The 23,908-nt window shown below is 38.7% G+C and overlaps 2 protein-coding genes across 6 annotated transcripts in view; both read left to right on the plus strand.

The window, feature by feature from the left end:
- The window catches only part of grik1a (glutamate receptor, ionotropic, kainate 1a), a 35,469-nt gene extending 28,851 nt beyond the window's left edge, over positions 1-6,618 (plus strand). For 2 of the 4 annotated variants that reach the window (XM_005746607.1, XM_013914250.1), the window contains 3 exons: positions 1,880-2,130; positions 2,843-3,011; positions 6,085-6,147. In XM_005746607.1, the coding sequence (XP_005746664.1) occupies positions 1,880-2,130; positions 2,843-2,968 (377 nt within the window). In that variant the 3' untranslated portion in view covers positions 2,969-3,011; positions 6,085-6,147. Of the gene's footprint in view, positions 1-1,879; positions 2,131-2,842; positions 3,012-6,084 lie in introns of all 4 variants that reach the window. The other 2 variants (XM_005746606.1, XM_005746608.1) reach the window with 1 other exon arrangement.
- Positions 6,619-9,957: 3,339 nt separating this feature from the next.
- map3k7cl (map3k7 C-terminal like) lies at positions 9,958-23,362 on the plus strand. 2 transcript variants are annotated; one of them, XM_005746609.1, is made up of 5 exons: positions 9,958-10,357; positions 11,290-11,400; positions 16,344-16,414; positions 17,431-17,546; positions 22,471-23,362. In XM_005746609.1, exons 2-5 carry the CDS (start codon positions 11,325-11,327, stop codon positions 22,649-22,651), a joined length of 444 nt encoding a protein of 147 aa, XP_005746666.1. In that variant the 5' UTR covers positions 9,958-10,357; positions 11,290-11,324; the 3' UTR covers positions 22,652-23,362. The 2 variants fall into 2 exon arrangements, with proteins under 2 accessions (XP_005746666.1, XP_005746667.1); XM_005746610.1 differs by having other exon boundaries at positions 16,356-16,414.
- Positions 23,363-23,908: the final 546 nt, after the last annotated feature.

Below are 23,908 nucleotides of genomic sequence, written 5' to 3' on the forward strand. Positions count from 1 at the left end.
TGATAACAGCAAGCCAACCTGACAAGCCTGTTAATTTTCACTCTGCTGCTCCTGTAGAAAACATTCTGCATTGTTGAAAATATTAAAGGCCACCACAGAATGGAGGAGCATCTGTAGCATAGTATGACAGAGAGGGCCAATAAACAGAAAGCCTCCCTGGGTAGTTAAGTTGGCATTAACTGTTCTTGTACAGGATTTTTCTAATCCAGTCCAGTTTGATGTTGACCTATTATTTCTCTGAATTCAGTTTTACTTCCCTGCTGGCCAAAAAAGCACAAACATGAGATGTGCATAGAGTGGTAAAAGCAAGAGAAATGACAAAGCATTATCTAGGAAGGCCAGACCAGGACCAGTCTCTCTAAATACTTTTTTTGCTGTTGTAGTGGAGAGTAGTGGTTTAGTGTGTTTGGTAGGATGTTTTTTTCAGAGCACGGGAACTCGGTACATGGTCAGGTTTAGGTTAAAGACATCCTTAAGAGATAAACACAGATGAGCGGCTCACTGCTTTAGGCTAAATCCCTCAGAGCAGAGGTAGCTGTGCCCACGCTGTGCTAAAAAGTTAGTCCATTCAGCGCTTTTCTCAACTGATCAATAGGCTCTGATAGAGTGAAAGTTGTGTATGAGTATGGAAGTATAGTAGGAAAAGAGGGGGGATGCAGAAAATAACAGGAAATAGTGATTATAGGGTGTAAGAGTTCTTAATACTGTTTAAGAATTCTTAAACCTTAAGGATGTCTTTATATATGTATATATATATATACATACATACATATATATATATCGCGTTTATTGGCCATGTATATGCACAGACACATACAAGGAATTTGGTTCCGGTAGATGGTGACTCTCAAGCACAGCAATGTATATCTCAACAATGTAAGCAACACAATTCACCCACACACACACACACGCGTGTGTGGATATATCAAAGACTGTCGACTAGTTTTACTCAATAAAAATGTACAAAACTCTGTATACTGCAATGTAAGCTCCAACAAGGCAAAACAACAACAGAAAGGACAAACAAGGAAAAAAGTCTCCTTAACATCTTCCAGAGCTGGTCAACCTGAAAAGCCCAGTGTAGTACAGACAAAATAGTTATTCTGGGAAATCTTGTGTGCAGCCTGTAGCCATGTTCCTTCTTTCTTCGCAAACTAAACACAACTCTTTTGCAGCACTTCTCACAGGCCAAAAGGTGTGACACACTGTTCTCGCACGCAAAAAATACCTTCCAAATTTAGCGGCTGAAGAAAGAAAGATATTGGCAGTGTTTAGTTTTTAGAATTTTTAGTTTCTTGTCATCTCAAACGCGTAGGAAAATAAAATAAAAATGTGCAGAGTCTCATGCAAGTGGTGACTGCCATCATGTTCACATGCATGTGGGTGGAGTTGCAGCTAATTGTTATTATTATTCCTGTTCTGCTAATCAAATTATGGTGAATCAGGTGGAAAATAACCTTCATCACTTAGTATTACAGACTTAGATCACTCAGATAAATTCTGCTTTAACATGAGAATGTGCCCTCCCCATCACATAGGAATGATTTTTTTAAAAGGGCAGACGAAGCACATGCAGGACATGTTTTGACTTGCATGTGACATATTTTTTTTGCATGTTATGTCTGCAAGGTTATGACTGAGTCTTATGTCACATAAAAGTAAGGCTCCAGTACTGGGGACTGTTGCTCTTTCTGAAAAAAAAATACTACTTCAGAAAAACACAATAAATATTTATATCCAATTTAATAGCATGGATATTTAATTCTAGATAATGGTATTCGTCAACAAATAATAATGAGCAAATAGTGGCATATAAATGTAGTGATGTAAACTGTAAAGATTGACTTTAAAAACTTTTTTCTACCCTCCCTCTCACCAGGTTCTCCTTACAGGGATAAAGTGACCATTGCCATCCTTCAGCTCCAGGAGGAAGGGAAGCTGCACATGATGAAAGAGAAGTGGTGGAGAGGAAACGGCTGTCCAGAAGAGGACAACAAGGAAGCCAATGCCTTGGGCGTGGAAAACATTGGCGGTATCTTCATTGTCCTGGCTGCCGGTCTGGTTCTCTCTGTGTTCGTGGCCATTGGAGAGTTCATCTACAAGGCCCGCAGGAACGCCGACATAGAGGAGGTAAGTGAAGTGATGCTATAAACTGCTGTGTGATGATGCGAAATGACCAGATTAAAGGTTACATTTTGCTCTGAGTAGAGGGTTGGGGGTTTTTTTCTTTTCTTTTTTTAGAAAAGACCTAGTTTTTCTGTAGATCGTTTAAAAGCAGAAGTGATTAACGTCTGGAAGTATGCACTGACAACGAGCAAAATTTTGTTCATTCCTCATTCTGCGTGTTGGAAGGTATGTTTTTTTGTTGAAATCAATGGCTCATCTGAGTGATATTACTCAAATTAAAATTTGCAATTGCTGCTGGTGTCTTGGCTAGACAGTCATTAGAATGATTTGTGACTTATTGCTTTGACACAGTGAATGCTGGGTTTTGATACAACTAGAAATTGTAGTCAAATAAAACACAAAGGTCTGTGTGGGGTGTTTTTTTTATATACTACAAATATCAGTACTGGATTATCCTTCAGTTCACATGATTTTAATCTTCTTTTTGGAGGTAACAAATATATTTCTCAAGAAAAGCATACCATTTCACACGTAACAAAGGCAGTATTATATCATGAAAGATCAACAATGCCATGCGCATGATTCGTGTTTTCAGTCTGCCTTATTTTTCTTTCTTTCATGTTGTTTCCATATTGTTATTTATTATCAGAATATTTTTTTTCAAGTTTTTCTGTGTTATCTTTTCTCATCCATCCCTTTTTTTTCTTTGCATCAGGCATTTTGTTTCTTTTATGGGGTGCAGTCTCGTCAGTTTCAGCGCCGTGGCTCCACCTCCTCCTCTGGCACTTCCTTATCTACAGATCTAGAGAGTGGCAGGCTACTGGGCGATGACACTGAGTAGCCATGACAACACAAATACAACACATGCTCACTCTTATTGATAGGTTTGTAACCGGGTGTCCTTCTCCCTGCCACTGTTCCCAAAATATGCCAGCATAGCTAAACCTTCAACCTTCAGCGTCACCTAATCCTTAATCATTTCTATAGTTGACCCTTTTTTCCTTCAGCGTGTACCTGCAAAGTGCTTGTTTATTTCCAAAGTGCTCCCACCACCCTCCCTCATGCAGAGCCTAATAAAATTATATAGTTCTCTTGAAACTTAACAGTACAATTTCAGTAGTTGGGTTTACAGTACTTGCAAGTGGTTTCTGTGCAGAGGTGGCATCGTGCTGGCGTGTCTCCGTGATGACTTGCCCTCCCCTCTCATTTGTATGCTGTTTCTTATCTGTAAGGAGCAAATTAATGATTAGAGCCTTAAAATACAGCCTCCGTTCCAGAAAGCACTCAAAATAGTTGCACATTTTTGGTAATGTGGAGTCTAAAAATCCTAAAAATTCAATATAGCTTTAAATTATAGCAACTAGTTTTACAATGTGCATTAAGTGTGGCACTATAGGGGAGTCCGGGGATAGTTGTAACGTGGGTCAGTTGTAAGACTTCCAATTTCTCCAATCAGGGCCAAGTTTAAAATGATGTGATTCATCCTGTACATGCCCGATTCAGTTCTTCTATCACATGTGAAAAATTAGCACACTTTGGCAAACACAGACAATCTAAGAAGATAAATAGTAATTTTTTTAAAAACTTTATTTCAACCTTTAATAGCATTATCTGCCTTGCAGTTAAACTCATCAAACCTAAATCATGTTATTTGTATGTATATGGGGATATATTCTGTGTAGGTCTTTAGTGCTAATGTTTTAGCCGTTGGCTGTAATGTTAGCTAGTTCATGGCTATAGGAGTCTGGGTCATTTGTAAAAGCAAAAGTCTGGGTTAGTTGTAACAATAATGCAAATGTTACAACTTACCAAACTATTACTTTAACTTATATTAAACAAGTTGGGGCAATGACATCAGCAGAGAGAGGTTCACTGGTCACCTTTGTATATGCGGTTAATGCCATTGGCAACACAATTCCTCCAATGTTTGTGCTCCCACACATACGTTATGCAGACCACTTTGTCAGAGATGGGCAGTAGGAAGTATTGGTAGTGGAAATAAATCAGGATGGGTGCGAGAAACAGATATCCTCATCTTTCTGAAGCACTATGCAAACCACACCAAGGCCATGAAAAAAAGTATTTCTTCCCATGGACATTGCGATGGAATTGCGATACTGGTGCACAACTACATTTTTTCAGCTTCATTGTTATGTTCAAAAGTTGGTGCAAGAGTTGTAGGTTAGGCCCACTGAGCCAATGACGCCAAACTCAAGGAAGACCAACCAAAATTAATGAAATAGTTTTGAAAATTCCATAATTTGTTTTAGGGGTTGGAAAAGCTAGATTTCTGCATTCTGTCACACACACATAGCTACATAAATGGCTCTAAGTGCATTCAGGTGTTGAATAACAAAGATTACATGTTAAGATTTTGTCAGTATCCTTATTTCATTGCGTTACATTTCACCCCAGGATATGTTACAACTAACCCAGACTATGGGGTTAATTGTAACATTTCACTCTTCGTGTTTGAGACCATACCATGCAATGAGTAATTGTGCTGCAGAGAAAATAGCTGCACTATTTAATAGCAGATACATGTAAATACTTTGCATTACATTTTGAATCCACTACCTTAAAAGAGCTCCAAGCTACAGACAGAAATGTCAAAAATGTTACAACTATCCCCGGTCTCCCCTACTGATGTTTTCTTCACTCTGGTTAAGTACCCTTTCTTTTGGCAGTGTAGTCTCAGTAGACTTTTGTGTATACTCTCAATGCCTTTTGGGAAATCAAAAGATAGGAAAACTTATTTGAATATTTCCTCCTCATTAAGCTCATTAGTAGACTGGTTTGGTTGGCTGAGGTTAGGATAGCAGTGACTGAACAATGTGTTGAGTTAAGATGTCCCTTGACACAAATCCGGGGCCAGAAGTAAAGACGTCCTTTCATTAATAACTTATATTACTGCAGAGAATTCTCAGCGAGGAAATGATGGATGGTATTGCAGAGGAAAATAATTTTCACTTTATCCCTGGACTGACCTTGTGTTCCTTTTCTTCTCTGAAAGGCAGTATGAGAGTGAATGCAATATTCAGTCAGATAAAGCAAATATTAACTACTACTGTGAATGAATAACTTTACTACTGTTACAGGGCATACAGTCGGTGCATGCAACGAGTGCATATCCTATAACCTACTTAGTAAATTGATAAGATACTTAAATTATACAAGAATGAACATTGTATTTAATGTATGCATATCCAGTGATAAATTGTACTAAGACTGATTGGGACCAAGAGTCAATAAATTAGTGTTTTCACAAGTAAAGTAAATATAACGTTTTTGTTGTTGTTGTTGTAATCAGGTACGATTTTGTTTTTACAACTAGTCACCAAAAAACTTGAATTGTCAGTTGTTCAGGTCAAAAAGAAGAAGTTTTTTCTGGTATTAATAGGAAACCCATACTAGATCAAGAAGCCCGAAGCCCAAGGATGGAACAGGAAGGTTTTCTTCTATGTTGTAAAGCTCAGCAGATAAAAACTGGATGACTTTCTGCTGTGAATTATGATTTCATGAGCACGTCATCCAGAGTAGGGCAAAATAAAAGGCAAATAACTGCGATTGAAGATTAATGTGTTCAATGCAATGTACTGTTCTACAGATTCAGATAAGCCTGAGGCTTTTCATTTCAGATGGCCTTCTTTTTTATAATTTCAAATGATTACCATACTATAAATCCATAGCTCCCTGCAATAGAATGCACAGCAGACACTGTGCTTTATCTCTTGTGTCAATAATTGGTTTTCATGATGAGACAACAGAGTTTATAAATGTTTCACAACTCTTTCAGAGAAAATTTACAATATATGAGAGTTTTCCCATTCCTGGTCATCTGACTCAAACCAGTTCTCTAATTCATCTTCACCCAAACTCCTAGTAGCATGTATCTACTGGAAATCAGTTTATTTTGGTGTCTTAACTCCGGCCTTTAATTGTTTATCTCTCTGGCAGTGTGTGTCTTTTAGCGCCGTGATGGAAGACTTGGGGATCTCCCTGCAGTGTTACAAAGGCATCCGGAGGAGGTCACGACCTCACGGCGGTGCGAGGTCCGCTTGCATCTTCTGTCAACCCAAACGTACTTCAAAGAGGGAGGGAGCGAGACGAGATTCCAACACTTAAGCTTTGAATCAGAAAAGAAATAGAAATGCAGAGACTGGTATCTGATCATTTTACAGTTCTCTTATTTTTTTGTGTGGGCCACCAGCAGCTATGACGTTATTTCCTGAGCACCTGTAGACTGCTTGTGTATGGATAACGCATTAAATACTGTACCGTAAATGTAGTTGACAACACTTTAGCCTTGTATCAACATTAATAATGTTAAAACAGGTGATGACCGCAAGAATGAAATCCCTGTCATAGTGTAAACCATCGATGTTCCTTCATGGCTGTAGTTTGGGTTAAGGCGTCCGCAGAGTTGAATCTGCAGACTTTATAGAACCTCCCATCGTTTAATGACAAAAATTCACTGATTTTAACAATAAAAAGACTTTTGCATTTTTTTAAATGGTTTTAAATGATTTCTTGCTCTCGTTTCTTGCTGGCAGCAGTGTGTGTGCGTTTCTTGTAGGCACACACTGAAGTAGCTTCAGCGAGGATTGCTGAGCCAACGCTGACCTGCGAAAAGAGATAACGACCTCTAAGGAAAGACACAAACACACCTGCTGTTTTATAGCCTTCCAGTACCAGCATCTCAAACATCAATCCTGACACACAGACACACACAGACTCCTTACAAACACCTGTGATCATGATGTCATCCCGGAGATGGATCAGAAAAAAGAATATAATACAGGGAGAATGGAAGGACAAAGTGAAAAGGACGTTTTATAATGCTGTAAGCTGTAAGGAGGTCAAAGACAAACACAGTTTTTTCCTTCCCTTGAGAGTAACAGTCTTGTTTTTCAATAAGCCTCCTTTTTTTCAGCGTGTCTTTGTCAAATTTGACAACGTGAGGAGAAATCGTGTCTTCCAGGAGTGACAGTAGATCCCAGTGGATGTTTGCATGCCACAATGAGATTTGTTACATTTAAGTACATTTTAAGCTTGACATACACGCTGCAGTAGACCCATCAGCAGATTTAGAATTTACAGCACCAAGCCTCAGACTGAACCATAAAATTAATAAAAGCCTATATTTTGGAAATACAGAATATTCCCATTAGTATTCTTTATAAAAGCTTGGTTTTAGGGATGGAGGCTTATGACAGCTTCATTTAAATTTAATATTGTTTGACTACTGTACACATTCAGTGTGTCTTTATTCCCCTCTCTTACTCAAACAAGAGATGTCTCAACTGACAGGTGAGGATTATGCTGATGAAAATGTTCTTAGGAGCCTCAGCAGTATTATCTCTCAGCATTACTAACTAATTCACGCACCCCTGCTGGAACTCTACTCCTGAGGACACGGTGAAGGATACCAACTTTGACACTTGACACACATCAAACGGATACCCCGGCACAGCACTGATTAACATATGTGACAACAAAGTCTTTACTGACAAATCCAACTCTCATTCCCCTTTTGGTCAGTCCCCACATTACAGTCAAAGCTTCCCCATATCAACTTTTGTTCCTGTCCTCTTGGACTTTTTTTTAAGATCAAAGACTGAATAACCAGCTCTTACCCAACCTGTGTACTTTTCATGACTGTGTCCTCCTTTTACCATTTGAGGCTTTCCGCTCACCTGCCCTGAACTCTAGCTGGGTGTGTGCTCTGTCCACCTTTGTGCCTGAAGCCATCTGCTGTTCCTTTCTTTCAGTTATTGTATAAACAGTACTGCAATCGGTTTTAGAGTTAACTCCAGAATATTACAAACCAAATGATAGTAAGGAAGCAATTCCAAGGGGACAGAAACTAAGACAAACTGTTAATGGATCATCTTAAAGTTTAAGTCTTGATAATGTCAGGACATTCAAAACTGACCTTCACTTCCCTGATCTTAGCAGCTAATGCAATGACATTTCAAACAGGACAGAGCACTAAATGCTGTAAATAGCTTATAAATTGTTGGAGTCAGAGGTTTTGTGCTGTCGTTTCTCTCTGTATGCTGGTTTGTGTGTATCCTGAGAGAATTCAACCAAGCGTTTCTTAATCTCTTCATGTAATGAGTTTTCTCTTTTTTGGTATTCAGATTAATTCTGGGATTGGGCTCAGTCCAACGTAGCGTTTGGTTGCCCCTAATCTCCTAACCCCATAATTCTTAATCAAAACCAAAGGCAGTATTTTTTTTTATCATTATCTAATCCATCACGAATGAGGCCATGGATTACAACTCCAACCTTGGCATGCTGCTAAACTGACCGTTATTGCTAAGCCAGGATGACCTCACCTGACTAATGCTCTGTTGTCTCAGGCTTAAACTCTTCGTCGCAATGATCTCAAAGCACAGAGCTCTCAACCTGGGGAGGTGAAAGAGAGATGTGGAGACATGAAGGGATTGTGGCGTCTGTCTGTTTTTGCTGTCAGTAAGTTTGAAGTTGTGGGGGAAGAAGAAAGCTGTCAGAAAGCCTTCAGAAAACAAATTTAAAAAAAAGGTAAATTACAGAGCCTGCTGTTTTCCATTCAATGCCAAAATGGAGAAGTAGAATGCACTTTCTCTAAGGTGGTTTTGAGAGTCTTTAACAAAGAACAGGAAAAACTCAGCAGGACAAAGTTTAGATTTGATTTCATCACATTTCTGAAGAAAAGTTTGTTTCTCACCAATTTAAGTCCTTCAGACCTGTCAGACTTTGTCCATGTATTACAATATAAAGCTCTTAACTGTACATGCAAGTACAGAAGGCCCAAATCTAAATAATGACTGCGGAATAAAAGAGGCACAGACATTTGAGTGCGTCCCATCCATCACAATGTAATGAACAGTCTCTGGGGCTGATAAGGCACATCTCTGTCAACCTTCCTGTCAATGAAGACAAACGAGAGGGAGGAGGACTCTTAGAGGCGCAGAGCATTATTTATCTATCCCCTTCTGTTTCTCCCTCCCTGCGCCTGCCTTTCTCTCCTGCTATGTGAAGTCCTGGCTGCAAAAATTCAGAGTGAATGCTGCCATCTGCTGGTGTGCAGGGGAACTGGGCTTGTGAATAAAAAACTGAAAACTTTTGAAAACCTCTGCAGTTCTTACACGGGACGTTCAGTTATTTATTTATTTTTTCTTAAATAGACTTTGCAGACTCAAGCTTTATCTGGCGCATATTATAAATATGCTGGGATTTATAGTTAGCGTCCGATTTAGGACCCCTCTTTATGCATTTTCAGTAAAGCATTTTACATTTGAAAGCTTCATTAAAAATGGTTTCTCCGGTAAAAACTCTCTATGTCTAAATGGCTTTTTGGCTTTTAAATGGTCCCTATGCTACTGGGTCACAGCACAGATATTTCTAGATACACAGTTTTCCCTTTAATTCTCTGAGAACGATGGGATGATGAAACCCCAACTTTTAATTTGTATCTAATACAATAAAAAGAGCATATATCATTCTAAAGCACAATGTAATATTAACTTAACCCTTATCCACTACCAGTACACAAAACACCTAAACAGTGTATCACCTAACCCTTTTAGGTTTGAGCTGGAGGCTACTGCAACCCCATAAATCAAAATATAAACACACAAGGATGCCCTGTTTTGTCGTCCACATGAGCTATCATAACACGAGATGCTCGTTCTGAACAACTGCCTCACTGCACAGCTATTGCAAAGCCCAACACCATCCGAGCGGTGTGACCGTGTCACTCATAGCAGTGCCGCAGCTATGGGCATTTTTGCGGGCTAAAGTCATGTCATCTGAGACTTTTAATTGGGCCCGGGCCGCCACAGGGGGACAGCGGACGGCATTCCTCCTCTGCCTGCGCCCTGTGTTGCTCTTCGCTGCGTGGCTCTGTGGATAACATGCACATGCCTGCGCAAACATGAGCTGCTGGAGTCCCTCTGACTGTCACTAATGTATTGACGCCTTGGCTACGTGCTGGAAAACGTAAACTTTGATAATTACAAAATAATAGAGTTATAGTCTCAAGATAGCGGAGGTAAGCTCTCGAAGAGACAGTGGTGCCATCTTTGCTGGGATTTGCGGATTGACGGCTGAGACGCCTTTCTTCTGAAGAGACCTCAACATTGACCTCACGGGAAGCGGACCGAATCGGTGTTGAGGACTCACACTGCTACCTGATTTAAAACTTTAACACTGACTTTTCTGCGTCGAATTCTTGCTGCTTCAGGTAATAATGACTTGTTGGCACAGACGGTGCATTTCAACTGTTGGGTGCATGCAGAAGAGGTGCATATTTATGGAATATCCTATAGTCTCCATCACAGTTTTGATTATATAACGTATAATACGGTTGCATTTAGATGCATCACCTGTGTTGATCTGTCGCCAAAATCGGACCTTCTGTTTCCCTACAGAAGGACGCATTATGGTTTGAAAGAATGTTTCTTTGCAGTAGAAGGTCACTGAGGTGTGTTGGCTGAGACAGTGAGTGTACCAGGGTTAAAGCAGGCAAACGCACTGTTATAAAAAGCCTGTACATTCACTGGAAAGCGGAATGCAAAATCCAGACCTCAGAGCCAGTCTGTCAAAGCTCCCAAATTATTTAATCCCACAGCTACTCCAAATGCATGATGAAACCGACGGCTGTGTGCCTGTATGTGCGTGTGTGTGTGTGTGTGCTCTGATAGGGCTCCTTTGTAGTGGTTTTAATATCAAAGGGTTTGCTGTACACCTGCTGAGTTCAGTGTTTAGTTTCTCTGGTGAGGTAAAATCACATTAATATGCTGGGATAAAAAAGAGTTTGTGCGTTCCATGGCAGATAGAAAATTTCTAGTTCTACATTCCTGGTCTTACTACCGATTAATCTGCTGATCTGCTGAATAAGCTGAGATGTGGAAACAGTTAAAAAAAAATTATGCCTTTGAATTTCTTAGACAGAAGGAGACATTTAAAATCAAGAAAATGCAAATTTCACATCATAAAACATTGAAAAGATGGAAACTGCTACATTCATGAAACTGGAAACTACTTTCAGTTAGAATCTCTGAATTTATTAACAGTCTATTCGGATTTCTTTATTTCTTATTAGCTGATCAACTAACTGTGTCATTGTAGCATCATCACTTGTCTCTCATGGGGTCATTTGGCTTGTGTTAACAGCTTTGTTGTGTGCCTGTGACCTTACAAAGGGATAAATGATCACCTCAACCAGAAGAGTGTCTCCTGATAAATCTGAAGTTAGAATTGCCTTCAGCCTTGATGACAACTCAGGTAAACACACACAAATACATACTGTAGGTGCACACTCATATTATGCTTAGTTCACTGAATTTGGAAAGTTACTTTAAAAATGATAACACGTTACCGATAACTTCTGTTGTCAATGTAAGCAATCTTTTTAATCATTTCAATAATTTAACAGTTACTTTATTTTTTATAACAAATTATTTTAATTTGTGAGAAAACAGAAATAACAACAACTTTCAGATGCTGTAGGCTGTAGTCTAGGTGTTTGCCACAGATGGTGTGCATGTGGGCCTGTGCAGGTGCTATTCCATCAGGGATGGTTAAAAGTTATACAGCTGTCAAATCAAACCTTACCTTTACCACCCTTACTCTAAAAAATGCTGACTTCATGTATAGACAAAAGTGTGAATCTGTTATAGATTGAGGAGTTACATTATCCTCCAGTACGGTCAGTGCTGTATGTTTCTCCCAAGAGCTTAAAACACACTAAAAAGCAGCATAAGAACAAATATATATCACATTGTCCAAAGCTATGTATCCACAAGGTAAAATAACACAGTTTTATGATGAGCTTATAGTTTCTGGTGCACATCAGTACTTCCAGTGTGTGTGCATTTTCATTGTTTTGAGGTGGTTGCGTGCCTTCCAGTTTTTATGAGCTTGTAACGTGTAACCTCGAGCACAAGTCTGTGAGCACCTCTGTCTCTACTCTCTAAAATGATCAATGCAGATGACACAGAAAATGGCAGGAATTGTGGCTCAGCAGTGCATAGTGGGTATTGATTCTGGAGAGTATGCCAGTGTTATGGTTATCTATCAGCAATTTGTTGTCATTGTACAGACCTCAGTCCAACACTGCATTACAAGGGCACTAACTGTGGATGTGCCCTCCACGTGCATTACTGAGTACTATGAGGAGTACTATAAGCTAAGGAAATTTACATCACTCTAATCATAGCAAATGCACACATATGTTCAAATGCTTCGGGTATAGCACTGGCAGGTTGTTTAGACCATTTAGGATTTATTTGATTGGCAGGTGGAGATTAGTAGCAGTTTGGTGCAACGGTTAGCACTGTTTCATTTCACCAAGAAGGTCCTGGTTTAGAGACTAGCAGCCTGCTGTGTGAAGTAGGCAAGTAGGTTCTCTCCAGCTTCCCTCCATAGTCCTAAGACATGCTTGCTAGGTTTAATGTTGTGAATGTGACTACCTGTGTTAGCCTTGTGATGGCCTGGCAACCTGCCCAGGATTTAAAGCACCTCTAGCCCAGTTACTGGTGGAATAGGCTCCACCTCCCCCATGACCCTGACTTGGAAAGCAAATTTTCATAGAAAAGGCCAAATGAAAAATTGTCAAAATGTAAGCCTATCTGTCAGCCTAGCCACGATAGCTTTGCTATTTCATTTTCTGGAAGGAATCCTCGCACAGCCGAAAAACTGCAAAGTAATGGTAACATGTTAAATTCTACAAGTACTTGGATTACTGCACCTGTGTAATCACAAAAAATTGAATTAATAAATGTAATCAGTCTACATTTATCTCACGGTAACTGTAAACAGATGTAAATGTTTACTTTGTATTTTTTTAAGGAAACGGTAAAATTAAAAAAAAAAAAAACAACCAACCAAAGAAAAAACCAAAAAACCGGGGTGCAAGAACCCAAAAATGAAGTTAACACATTATTTTGAGGATAGTTACGCATATAGCATTCAACACCAAATAAATCCCGAGGTTCAACTTTCACTGCATTTCCAGTATGTGGGGAACATGTGAATGATACAACCCGCACACCCTGTGACTTTAACTGTCTTCATTCTTCTACACTGTAACTGAGACAGGTGCTCTCTCTATTTCTGTATGACCATAGCATATTAAAGAAAGAAAAAATCACACACGTTTGTGTATGTGCAGCTGTGTGCTTGCATGCATCTGCATGCGCAAACATATACAAGTCAGCTGATAGTCCGTATAATATTCCATCATTTATTAGTACAAACATAAACAGTTGTCTTTGTCCCTAAGTAACACACACATACAAACACCTACACTACCTATGGTTCTAGGTGCTGTCTGTCAGGATATTTTACTGCAGTGGGGCCAGGCACTGGGACAGCAGCTGCAACTATGCAATGCCAGAGTCGGGTTTCCTCTCTAATACTAACAGTGTCCCGCTGCCTGATTCACTGTTCAGCTTTTAGAACACTGGTCTAAATTTATAAGCAGTTAACAGTTCCAGTCCAGCTCCACCCTCTGATCCCCCCCAATCCCTTGTCTTTCTCTTAGGAAACAAGATGAGGCCACAGAAGAAAGCAGATACTCAAATATGTCTTTCAACAGAGACCGATCGTCTCATGATCATCTGCTTGTAATTCAGTGTCTCTTCCTGAATTATCATTTTTTTCATTATACTATATCAATATCCATTATCATTCATATCCTCCTGATAACTGAGGAAAAATGAATCTTCCCATTGAATGTTTTTTGTGATTTCCTTTCTCTATGGAGGTAAAAGAGGCCACCCAAACGCATGAGATATCAATGGAAAGACCAGAGTGTCCTCTATTTAGTCCATCTTATTAGGATAGCTCAAATAAGTCAAAAGATGTAGACCAAAAACAATTGTTTATTACAGAGGACATAAATGAACAGGATGGTTCTCATGAGGATATTATGAGGATAACATATATGGATGGATGGATGAATGGTCACAGAGGTCTTTGCTGTACGTAGGTGTAGCTCTGGAGCTGCTCAGACTCTAAACCTCCAAAGTCCAACTTTGGATCTTCCCTTGGCAATCATGTTGTTGTGTCTTTGAACTCATGTTTCTCAGCAAGGGGGCTAAGAGCTGTGCTCTGTTTGGGGATCATCCCCTAGGCCTTTCATGGCTTCATGCCTGGCATAGTTATAACCCCACACTGTGTCAATTCTAAGCATGAGAACTGTATTTATTCCACATCATAATTGCCCCCATGGTTTTTGGCAGGCCGTCTAATTCTCCTGCTTTTAGAAGGTTGCATCATCCTGGGATTCTCCACATGTGTTCCACAACTCCAGGGGGGCATTACTATCAGGGCAGAAGCTGGGGCAGACAACCTGTCTGTTTCTGTCTGGCTTCCTATTTATCTAAACCACTCGCTGTCTATACATGTGGTCTGTTTGTTCTGCTTACTTTGTTTGCCCTGCTTACTTTGTTTGTCTGCCTGCCACATAGATGTCCCTCTGTATTCTTATCCTGCCTGTCTTTCAACCTGACATCTCATTACTCCTGTTCAGTAAGAGGACGTGGCTCATTTATAAGTGCAGCACTATGTTGCTATGTTGTGGTGTCATACAAGAGACCCATATAGTGTTTCAATTTTGGCCATTTTATGAGCCGGAGGAAAGCCTGTAGAACAAGTGGCGCATCCAAGGAAAACACTGTTATCTGTCTTTTTATGGGAAAAGTTATAAAAAGTTATAACTAAAAAAGCAATAACAATAATAATATTGACACATTTCTTACTTTACTGGCACTAAATTTAGCCATTAATGTTACCATGCAGAGTTTAAGATTACAAGTTTTCATTCACACTTTCTTTCTTTTTTTTTAAGAGAGGCCTTATGCTTCAGACTGTCCTTCACCAACAGCAGGTGAAATGATAAACCGTGCATTGTTTGTCTTCAAGGTTTGATCATTTAGAAAGTTCATACAGTTCTTGATTTTGCAGTTGTTGGAAAATTATTAGTTTTGTGCAAATTCCAAGCTTCTGTAGATGAATTATGATAGGACCTGATATATATGACTATCAGAAGGAAGGAAATCAGCACTGGGTGACAGTGATCAGTAACAGGAAGAGACTTCTGAGAGAACTGGGCTGGTCCTGCTGTGAACAGCTGGAGATGAGGGGGAAGAAAAGATAGAAAACAGGAACGGTGAGGAATCACGAACAACTGCAGAACAAAATGCAAACTATGGGAGACAGCAGACAAGAAAAGTGTAATCGTAAAAGCAGAGAGGGTGTCTGTCTCCTGAACCCACACTGGGAGCTGGTTCCACAGGAGAGTCCTGATAGCTTGATAGCTGAAGGCTCTGACTCCCATTCTACTTTTAGAAACTCTAGGAACATAAAGTAAGCCTTCATTCTGAGAGCAAAGTAACACAGTACAGTGAGACACTGAAGATATGACGATACGTCATCATTCAGGGATTTCAACAGGATTTTACAGGCTCAACCGAAGGCTTTTCATTGAGGTTTTAGAACAGCCAGATAACAGGTAGTTAAGCCTAAAAGTAGAGTATACGTTTTAGTTTTTCAGCATCACTCTGAGACAAAAATATTTCTAATTTTATCATATTTTCCATGGATAAAGGCAGGTCTAGAGATTTGTTTAAAGTCAAATGACATATTTTGGTCAAAATTACACCAAAGTTGAGCTCATTCATACTTTTACTTTTACTTCAGTGTATTTCAGGTGAAAATGTTGTAGGTTTCAGGCAATTAAAATTATCTGACATCTGCAGTTACCGCAGTTACTTATTTTTAGGATTTTCAGCTAAACGTATAACTTCTCTGAAGAAGCATTTTACATATTGGAATACTAAGCAGTGTAAATTCGCATCACCATCTCAGATTTACATGTGGTATACAGTATGTTAATGCATCATTAATACAGCAATTAGCACTAAATAAAATACACAAAACCTCTGTGCTATTCTGAACAGTTTTTTATCATTTAAATTCTTTTGTTTTTTCAGTTTTCTTTACAGTGTTTTCTGTTTACATCTAGTAGACTCTAGTAGATCTATACTTCTACTAGGTGGCAAAGGTAGTATAATGTTATAAGTTTTATATCATTTGAAAATCTACAATTTCACTGTGACAAGCTTTCTTTTGCTATAAATGTATTGTAACATTATTTTGTAATGTTACAACATTATGTTGCGCAACATTGTAACATTTTTACTCTAATTAATTCTAAATGAAAGATGTCTCAACAGATGTAAAAGATGTGGAGGACCTCTCCCAGACTTTCCCAGATCTTGAACAGCGGCTACAGGTATCTGTTCACCATGCTGCATCCTACAGCAGTACTGATGCATTTGTTTGCAGTACAGCACACAAGAGGATGAATACAGCAGAAAATTCACAAAGCTAAGAATGTATAGCACTGCATGTGGATTTCATTAAATTGCTTTAATCTCACTGTTGTCATTGTTATTTGCTCCATATTGTACAAAGTTACATCTATAAATACTACACAATTTCTCCGACAACATTTTTACTGAGGTAAAAGAAGCAGATCAGAAAATATGTAAAAAATAGAATAGAAAATAAACAACAGTTGAAAAGAAAAAAACATACATTGGACATTGCTGGTTACAAATAAATTGGATACTGCTGGGATTTTCCTTCAAATCTCCATTGTAGTCAGGGAAGCAGTTGAATCTTTAAATATGAACCAACCTGGGTTGTAGTAATCAACCTCTGTAAATTGAAGAAACAAAACAAAAACCCAATTCACTCTTTGCCCTCCCCATACGGTTAGTGTTGTCATTGAATTATCCTTCATCGAGTATCATTGACAGGGGCACATAAATTGTATGTGGAGTACCAAAACAACAAGAGTATCAAATGATAATGGTACCAGACCATTAAATATAGCTTTCAGACAGTGTACTATTACACACGACCAACAAAGAAGAGGCTTTGGAAAGTTTGGAAAGTGTTTTCTTGTTTACACAATATACACATATTAAAAAGATAACTTGTGGGACCTTCTGCTTTATTTAAGACAGGATTTTAGTGGTTATAAAAAATAAATTTACTCAAGCTGAAAGAATTAAATTAATCTAATTGGCTGCTAACTAAATGTTCTTCTCAGATATGATGATTTTAAAGCAGATTTACTCTTTTGGACTGTTGTTGAGACAGCCAACAACAAAACTGACGGCTCAAATTCCAAGAAACCGTAAAGGACACGGCGTACCATACTCTGATATGATTCAGAACTAATACTTCATCTCTCTCATGTTGCATGCTTTACATCTTTTATTTCTCTCTGACCTTTTGCAGCCAGTGCCTCCTTGTGTGTCTCTGAGAGAGAGCGTTCAGGTGTACAAGGAACACTGCAGGATGGCAAGAGAGTTCCACCAGGTCAAAAATGAGATTGCTGTGCTCGAGGATCGCAAGTAAGGCACTAGTACAGTCGCTTCCATGTTAATCGCAGCAACCCTTTTAAGCCATGTTAAAATACAAAGTCGAAGCTCCTTGTGACAGGGAGCTTCGACTTTGCGCAGCGTATCTCACTCCAAATTAGAGTGCCAGGACGTGTACTACTGAGGTCGAATTATTGCTTAAATCTCTCCGAACTCTCCAAAGATTTAGGAGTTCAATTCCCACTATAGCATTACATTCACTAAAAATAGAACTGCAAAGTATTTTGGATCAACATGTCCACCAGATGGCACAGTTAATAGCCTGTATACAGTATTTTGCATGGAAACCATCAAGAGCATTTCCCTTAACATGTTGTTTTAAAAGGTGATAATTTAAGACTTTCAGGTGTATATTTCCATTTTTGTTTTTTAATTTAATCCTTTCTAATTTTGTTAGAAACAACATCAAGCACATGCGAAAATTACAGTGTGCTAGTTTTCTTTGATTAGTTCAGAATCATCTACTGGGAGGATATTACATAAAGTGCAGCTCTGGTCAGGTTTAATTGAACAAGAACTATTGTAAGCTTTAATACACAAACTCATTGTATGTTGGCATAAAAGTGGGGATGTGTTACACGCACGCAGTTGACAATGCACCCTGTGTCCCCAGCAGCTGCGGGTAGTTTTAGCAGTGGGATTTTCATGGGCCTTACTCTTACCCCACCACCACACCTACATACACACACAGACATGCACTGACACAACCGAAACCACTTCACAGTTCCTAAATACAGAACAGCATGCGGACTCCGACTTAGCCTTGAATCTAGACGAGGTGGGTAAGGCTGGTAGAAACTCCTGTTTCTTCACACTAGCAGTCGGAGACATTCACGGTCACATTTATACTACACGACAATCTGCTTTGTAATGCTATACTATAAAATTTGATATGGTGACTTAACTTTAAAAATGTGCACACTGTTGTCCTCTAAAATAAATAAATACCTGCAAAAAATGAGGTGCAAGTTATACTAATTTATTTTGAGTTTGCAGTAAATAAGTTACATGAAAGTAGCGATACACCAAAATTAATGAGCCTGTATACTTCTTTAAGTTAAATACACTTTATACAACCAGCCCTAATTTTAGAAACAAACTCAGAAAATCAGTCCACATGATCTAGTTTGGTTTAGATAACCAAAAGAACTTAAACACTATATTTACATATTGTGTTTTAAGAGACAGAGATCTCATGTTGGGTTACATTCATGTGTTAGATACAACATACACATACAGGAAGAACCGGTTTTTAACATATGAGCCACAATCCTGAACATGAGCACTAGCCAGGACTCCTTCAGCTCCACAGTCATGGACGCCTGCTCCACTTAAACCTTCACAATCTTCTAAACCACACAAACATATCCATAAAAAACAAAATCTAAACCTGAAACAACAACAGTACTTATTCAAACACTACTTATCAAGCTTAATTTTAACATTAACACTCCCATGAGTTCTGTCATTGAAGAAGTTTTAGAATCAGTATATGTCGGCTTTAAAAACTATTGCAAATTAAGCTAAAAGCTTTCATTGACATTAAGTCAGTACTTTGTGTTTACGGCATAAGATTTTCCTGATGTTGAAACTTCTCATTAATAGAAATGTTTTTTTCACCAAAAGGAGGATATGCTTACTCTCTATTCTGAGCATTAAGAGAAATACATCATACAATACTTCCTTTATGGGGAAGTGCACACAGAAAGAGGAGGGCTTGAGACATACAGTGAAGTTTTGCAAGGATGACTACAGGAACAACGCTTTTAACACAGTGGGGAGGGATTTTCCAGGACGTACTGCTCCTTTTAGTCATTCTCAGACAAGTACACACTAGTTTGATGGAATTCATATTTCATTTACCTTCCAGTTTCTAGATCATCTCTACGTTCAGTGTTTTTGTTGCCAGTGGATTTAGCCTTATTCCAGTAAGATACACAAAAAGGTTCAAAGTTGGTCAAAGGGAAATACAAGAGTTTACAAAAAGTTCTTTGACTAATATTGGGGCTTTGGTTTTTTGTTGGTTTTTTTTTTTTTGCGTGTGATGAAATCGTGACATGGCAGATTATGCAAGATAGAGGAGCTGACAAAACTGGTTTTATAGCCGATATCTCAGACAGTGTGTGAGATATCGCCCCCTCCCCCCCAATTTTTATAAACTTTGGTACACAAAAGTAACAAACAGATGCTTTAATAATAAGAAGTTTATTTGTATGTATAGCACTTACACATGATTTAAAAGTACTTCACATTTTAGATTAAACTACCCAGTAAGAAAGCGTTCATGTCCCAACATACAAACTCGGTTGACACATACAGTATTGCTTTAGTTCATACACACTACCATACAGACAGGTCAATTGAGATATTAAGCCTTTGTGAAACATCATATTGTAATACTGCAGGAACCATAAGCACTTTGCTCTTTTTATTCAAGCAACAAAGCATCCTAAAAGTTTTGCTTACTAATTCAGATCAATTTTCAGTCTGATTTAGTCTAAGGAACTGAAAAAAAAGAGTGTGGCTGTACATGCTTTCATCATACTTTGCATACTTTCGTACTTGCATCATATTTTCAACCAGTTTCTTTGTTTGTGGCCCACACATTTTGTTCAGGAAATAAATTGTACAGACCTGTTTTAGAGTGTGATCCAAGACCTCAGTGTATACCAGAGCTTCCCTAATACCAGCATTTCAACAATTTAAAGTCCACTACTACTCTCAGTTAAGTATGCTTCTCACTTAATGCTTTTATCCCATTAAAACTCCTCACTCTACCTGTTGTGGATAATACATATCATTTTTCTTTTTTTTTTCTTTTGTTGCTGTTCTGTAACCTAATAGTAGCTGTAATACAACACTCACATACATTCATAGATGTCAGGGCGTTACACGTAGTACCACACTGTACACATAGCATGTCCATGCAGTACTGCTGACAATGTCTTTCAAAGTCCAAAGGCTGTTCGTTTTTTTTTTCGCCAATGGAAGTCAGATCACGCCGTCTAAACCTGCTCTACAGTGTTTCAGTTCGGGTAGCTTTATTGAGGATAGTATTTATATTTGGTTTAGGAGGTTATTGTGAGCCCACAAGGACTGGAATAAGCGTTCCAGTGGGCAGAGAAAGATTTTATTTCTGTATACATCATTACGCCTGAAGAAAACATTAGAAAGGGATGAGGTTTTATTGAAAAGAGTAGCTCTCGGAGGTGCCATCAGTATTTTTTATTTTATCTAATAGAATACAAAGGATGGAACAGAGTTTATTTACATCTTCCAAAAAACGGATGTATTCTCCAAATTTAAAAGAAATCTATTAAAAATACATAGGAGCGGGTTTGTGGTAGCCACCATGTTCCTCTACCATATTTGAATACAGTGCCTGGAAAGGACATCTCTCTTCCCGCTCGTGCTGTTTTACATATGTGGCTAGAGACCGGTCACATACGTAGTAGGCAGAGGAGAAGTCAAAGGCATTTGTGTGCCATGCAGGGACATTTGATCCATGCTTGCACCTTCAGACTCAAGATATGACTCATTATACCTATGTTTTATTGTCAGAGGAGTCCCCGTTGTCTCTGTCATAAAGGACAGAGACAACACCACTGGCCTCTTAATAAAATATTATCCTCTTTCTACCTCTTCCTTCCAGCCTAATCTCCCAAATTGAAGTCAAGGCTCTAACACATAAAAACATGCATAAAAATACTTATTTATTCCCAATATTGTCGCAATTACTTATTGTCAGTAGATTAGACAGCTGACAACAGGCTAAACAACAACAACAACAGCTGATTATAAGCTAACATTATACCAGCTAATGCTAGGAACTTAAAAAAAAAAATCACACTTTCCCACCGATAAACAAATTGATTAAACTCTCACATTGTATGAGAATTTATTCACTAAATCCCAGAGTGCAACAAAGTTACGTCCACTTCAAAGACAGTTTCACCAGTCCTGGCTAATAGCAACTAACATTGGCTAACAGAGGCTAACATTAGCAAAAACAGCAGTGTTACTGACAGAAAAATTCAAATATCCACAATAACTCATCTCAGTATGAATGGTCAACAATGAGCTCCGACTCATTGACCTCTATTGGACTCCTTTCACAAAGTTTTACAGCCTTTTCCAGTGTAAATAAATGTGGATGCATTGACAGCTGAAGTAAACAGTGGACTGACAATCTACACAGATAGTTTTTCCTCTATCTACCGAGAACTACCGATATGAGGTACAGGCTAAATTTAATGTTTTGCATCTTTCTTGGCTGATTAAAACATGTTTGTCCTAAACCAGCCACATAGCTAGGATTATGACTGCAATCTGAATCCTACTGACATTTAGCAGTGAAAAAATTTACACACTATAAGTTTAAGTTAATAAACTGTGATCTTTAAAACATTTATTTTGATTTCAATCCATTTCAGTGCCATCATGACCATGAAGTCTTTTTGTTCAGGGAGCCAATAATAATGTACTTATGCACAGATAGATCTTTGATCTGTGGCACATAAGCCTTGGAGCGCTCAACATACTTTGTTATCTGCATTTATACCAGTCATCAACAAACTATATTTTCCTACATGTGGAAAATGTTGTGAATAATACACAGTATTTACTTCCACATAAAAATGTTAGTTATTTTTTCAGGTCTGTGAGTGATTTCCACTCTTGGTCCTTCCTGTGAGTTTGCATTGTTTCTGTGTTTATTTTGGCTTCCCCCCCAAGTAACCAAAAAGCTGAGTACTTGAAAATGCTCATCTGCATGAATTTGAGAAATCTGACTTTTCCATGAACTGGGAACCTTTCCTGGGTATTTCCCTGCCTCAAACCGAGTTTATTCTTGGATGTCAATAACTGGCTGTTAACATTTTCCCATTCATCCATTTAGGCGCAAGTTGCTGGCGGAAATGGTGGAGGATGAGAAGGTTGCCATGGAAATCGCCCATTTGGAGGAGGAGTTTCGGCGTCTGACAGAGGAGAACCGCACCTTGGTCACAGTCCATAAAGAGCGTGCTAAGCAGCTGGAAAGGCTCTGCGTTAACAATCGAACGAGGCAAGACTCCTCGTGACCTCGGCCAGAACCTAAGACCACCAGACTCTAAGCTGACACTAGGGCCAGGAACCAGGAACAAATACTCAGCTAGTGCTCGTTTTACGCAGTCACAGTCTGTGAATCAGCTAATTACACAGAAAGCTGTGGTTTCTATTCATGTCTGAGTCATTTGTTTGAACCACATACATGCAGTTATCAAGTTGTTTTAGTGATTCCACCAAGCTATTACACACTGCCAGTTAACTGGGTACTGCTTTGTCTCTATATGATTATGCATAACCCTCCTGGTTGCCAGTGGAAAATCTAAAAATACAATATTTCCATACATAGTCAGTTGCTGTGACTCTGATATCTGTCTTAGGTCCGGTGGAGACTCAAATGTTTTATCTGAGATCTGCTGAGGGAGCCAAAGGTGGTACGATGTGGTCCAAGTATTTTATTTAAGGAGTGTTTAACCTCCTCTCCCTCTCTCCTACACCCAGCTCATGGATGAATGTTTCACACACTGTCAGGCATCTGGAAAATATAAGTATTTGTGAAGAACAGAAATATAATGGGTGACTAAGTATTTCACAGTATATGCTGCAACACAACACTGTAAGACTTGTACATTTTCTTTTTTTTCTTTTTTTTTTGAGGTAGTGTATGTAGTAGAAACAGGGAAATGTACAGCATGACGAACTGTTGGTTATTGTCCTCATACAAATAAAATGTGTTTTATTTTGACACTCGCATCAGTTCCCTATTTTCATTTCTCCAAGCCAGTGTTATGTGTGTGTTTTTATGTCCATAGTGATTACAAAGAAAAGGGAACTAGATTGTTTTTTTTATGTCAAGATTAGATCATTCTGGAGTTATGAAACTGTCATCTGATTGGCTGGTTTTACTCTTGACAGGCTTCCCTGTTTCTCCAAATCATGTGATATTAGAAACAGCACTTTGTAGTTTTGCACTGCTGTAGCTCCTCCATTCACTGAAGCTGTCCCTTTTCTTTACAGAAAACCCATTGTCTACAGTAACATTCACACCATTGTCTGACGTTATGACTTTTCACCTCCTATCACAGCAATTTCATCAGTATTTTCTTGGCCAGTAAAAGTTGCTGACACATATAATTATATTAGCTATTCAGATACTGTTTGATGCATAATAATGATAATGTGTAATTATATGGGGCAGCGGTGCTCAAACAGGTGCCGTGTGGAACCACTGGAGGATGGAACACAGACAAGTGGGTGAAAAATATGAAGTGAAACTAATGTGATTTTTTTTT

This window comes from Pundamilia nyererei, unplaced genomic scaffold (assembly GCF_000239375.1).
Source record: "Pundamilia nyererei isolate P.nyererei 1_Seehausen unplaced genomic scaffold, PunNye1.0 scaffold00180, whole genome shotgun sequence".
Taxonomy (NCBI): domain Eukaryota; kingdom Metazoa; phylum Chordata; class Actinopteri; order Cichliformes; family Cichlidae; genus Pundamilia; species Pundamilia nyererei.

Excerpts from the sequence above, each read along its gene's own strand:
- map3k7cl (XM_005746609.1), top strand. The coding sequence starts at position 11,325 with ATGATCACCTCAACCAGAAGAGTGTCTCCTGATAAATCTGAAGTTAGA. Across the intron at positions 11,401-16,343 it reads CAGCCTTGATGACAACTCAG|ATGTCTCAACAGATGTAAAA; the intron begins GTAAACACACAC and ends TCTAAATGAAAG. Across the intron at positions 17,547-22,470 it reads GCTGTGCTCGAGGATCGCAA|GCGCAAGTTGCTGGCGGAAA; the intron begins GTAAGGCACTAG and ends TCATCCATTTAG.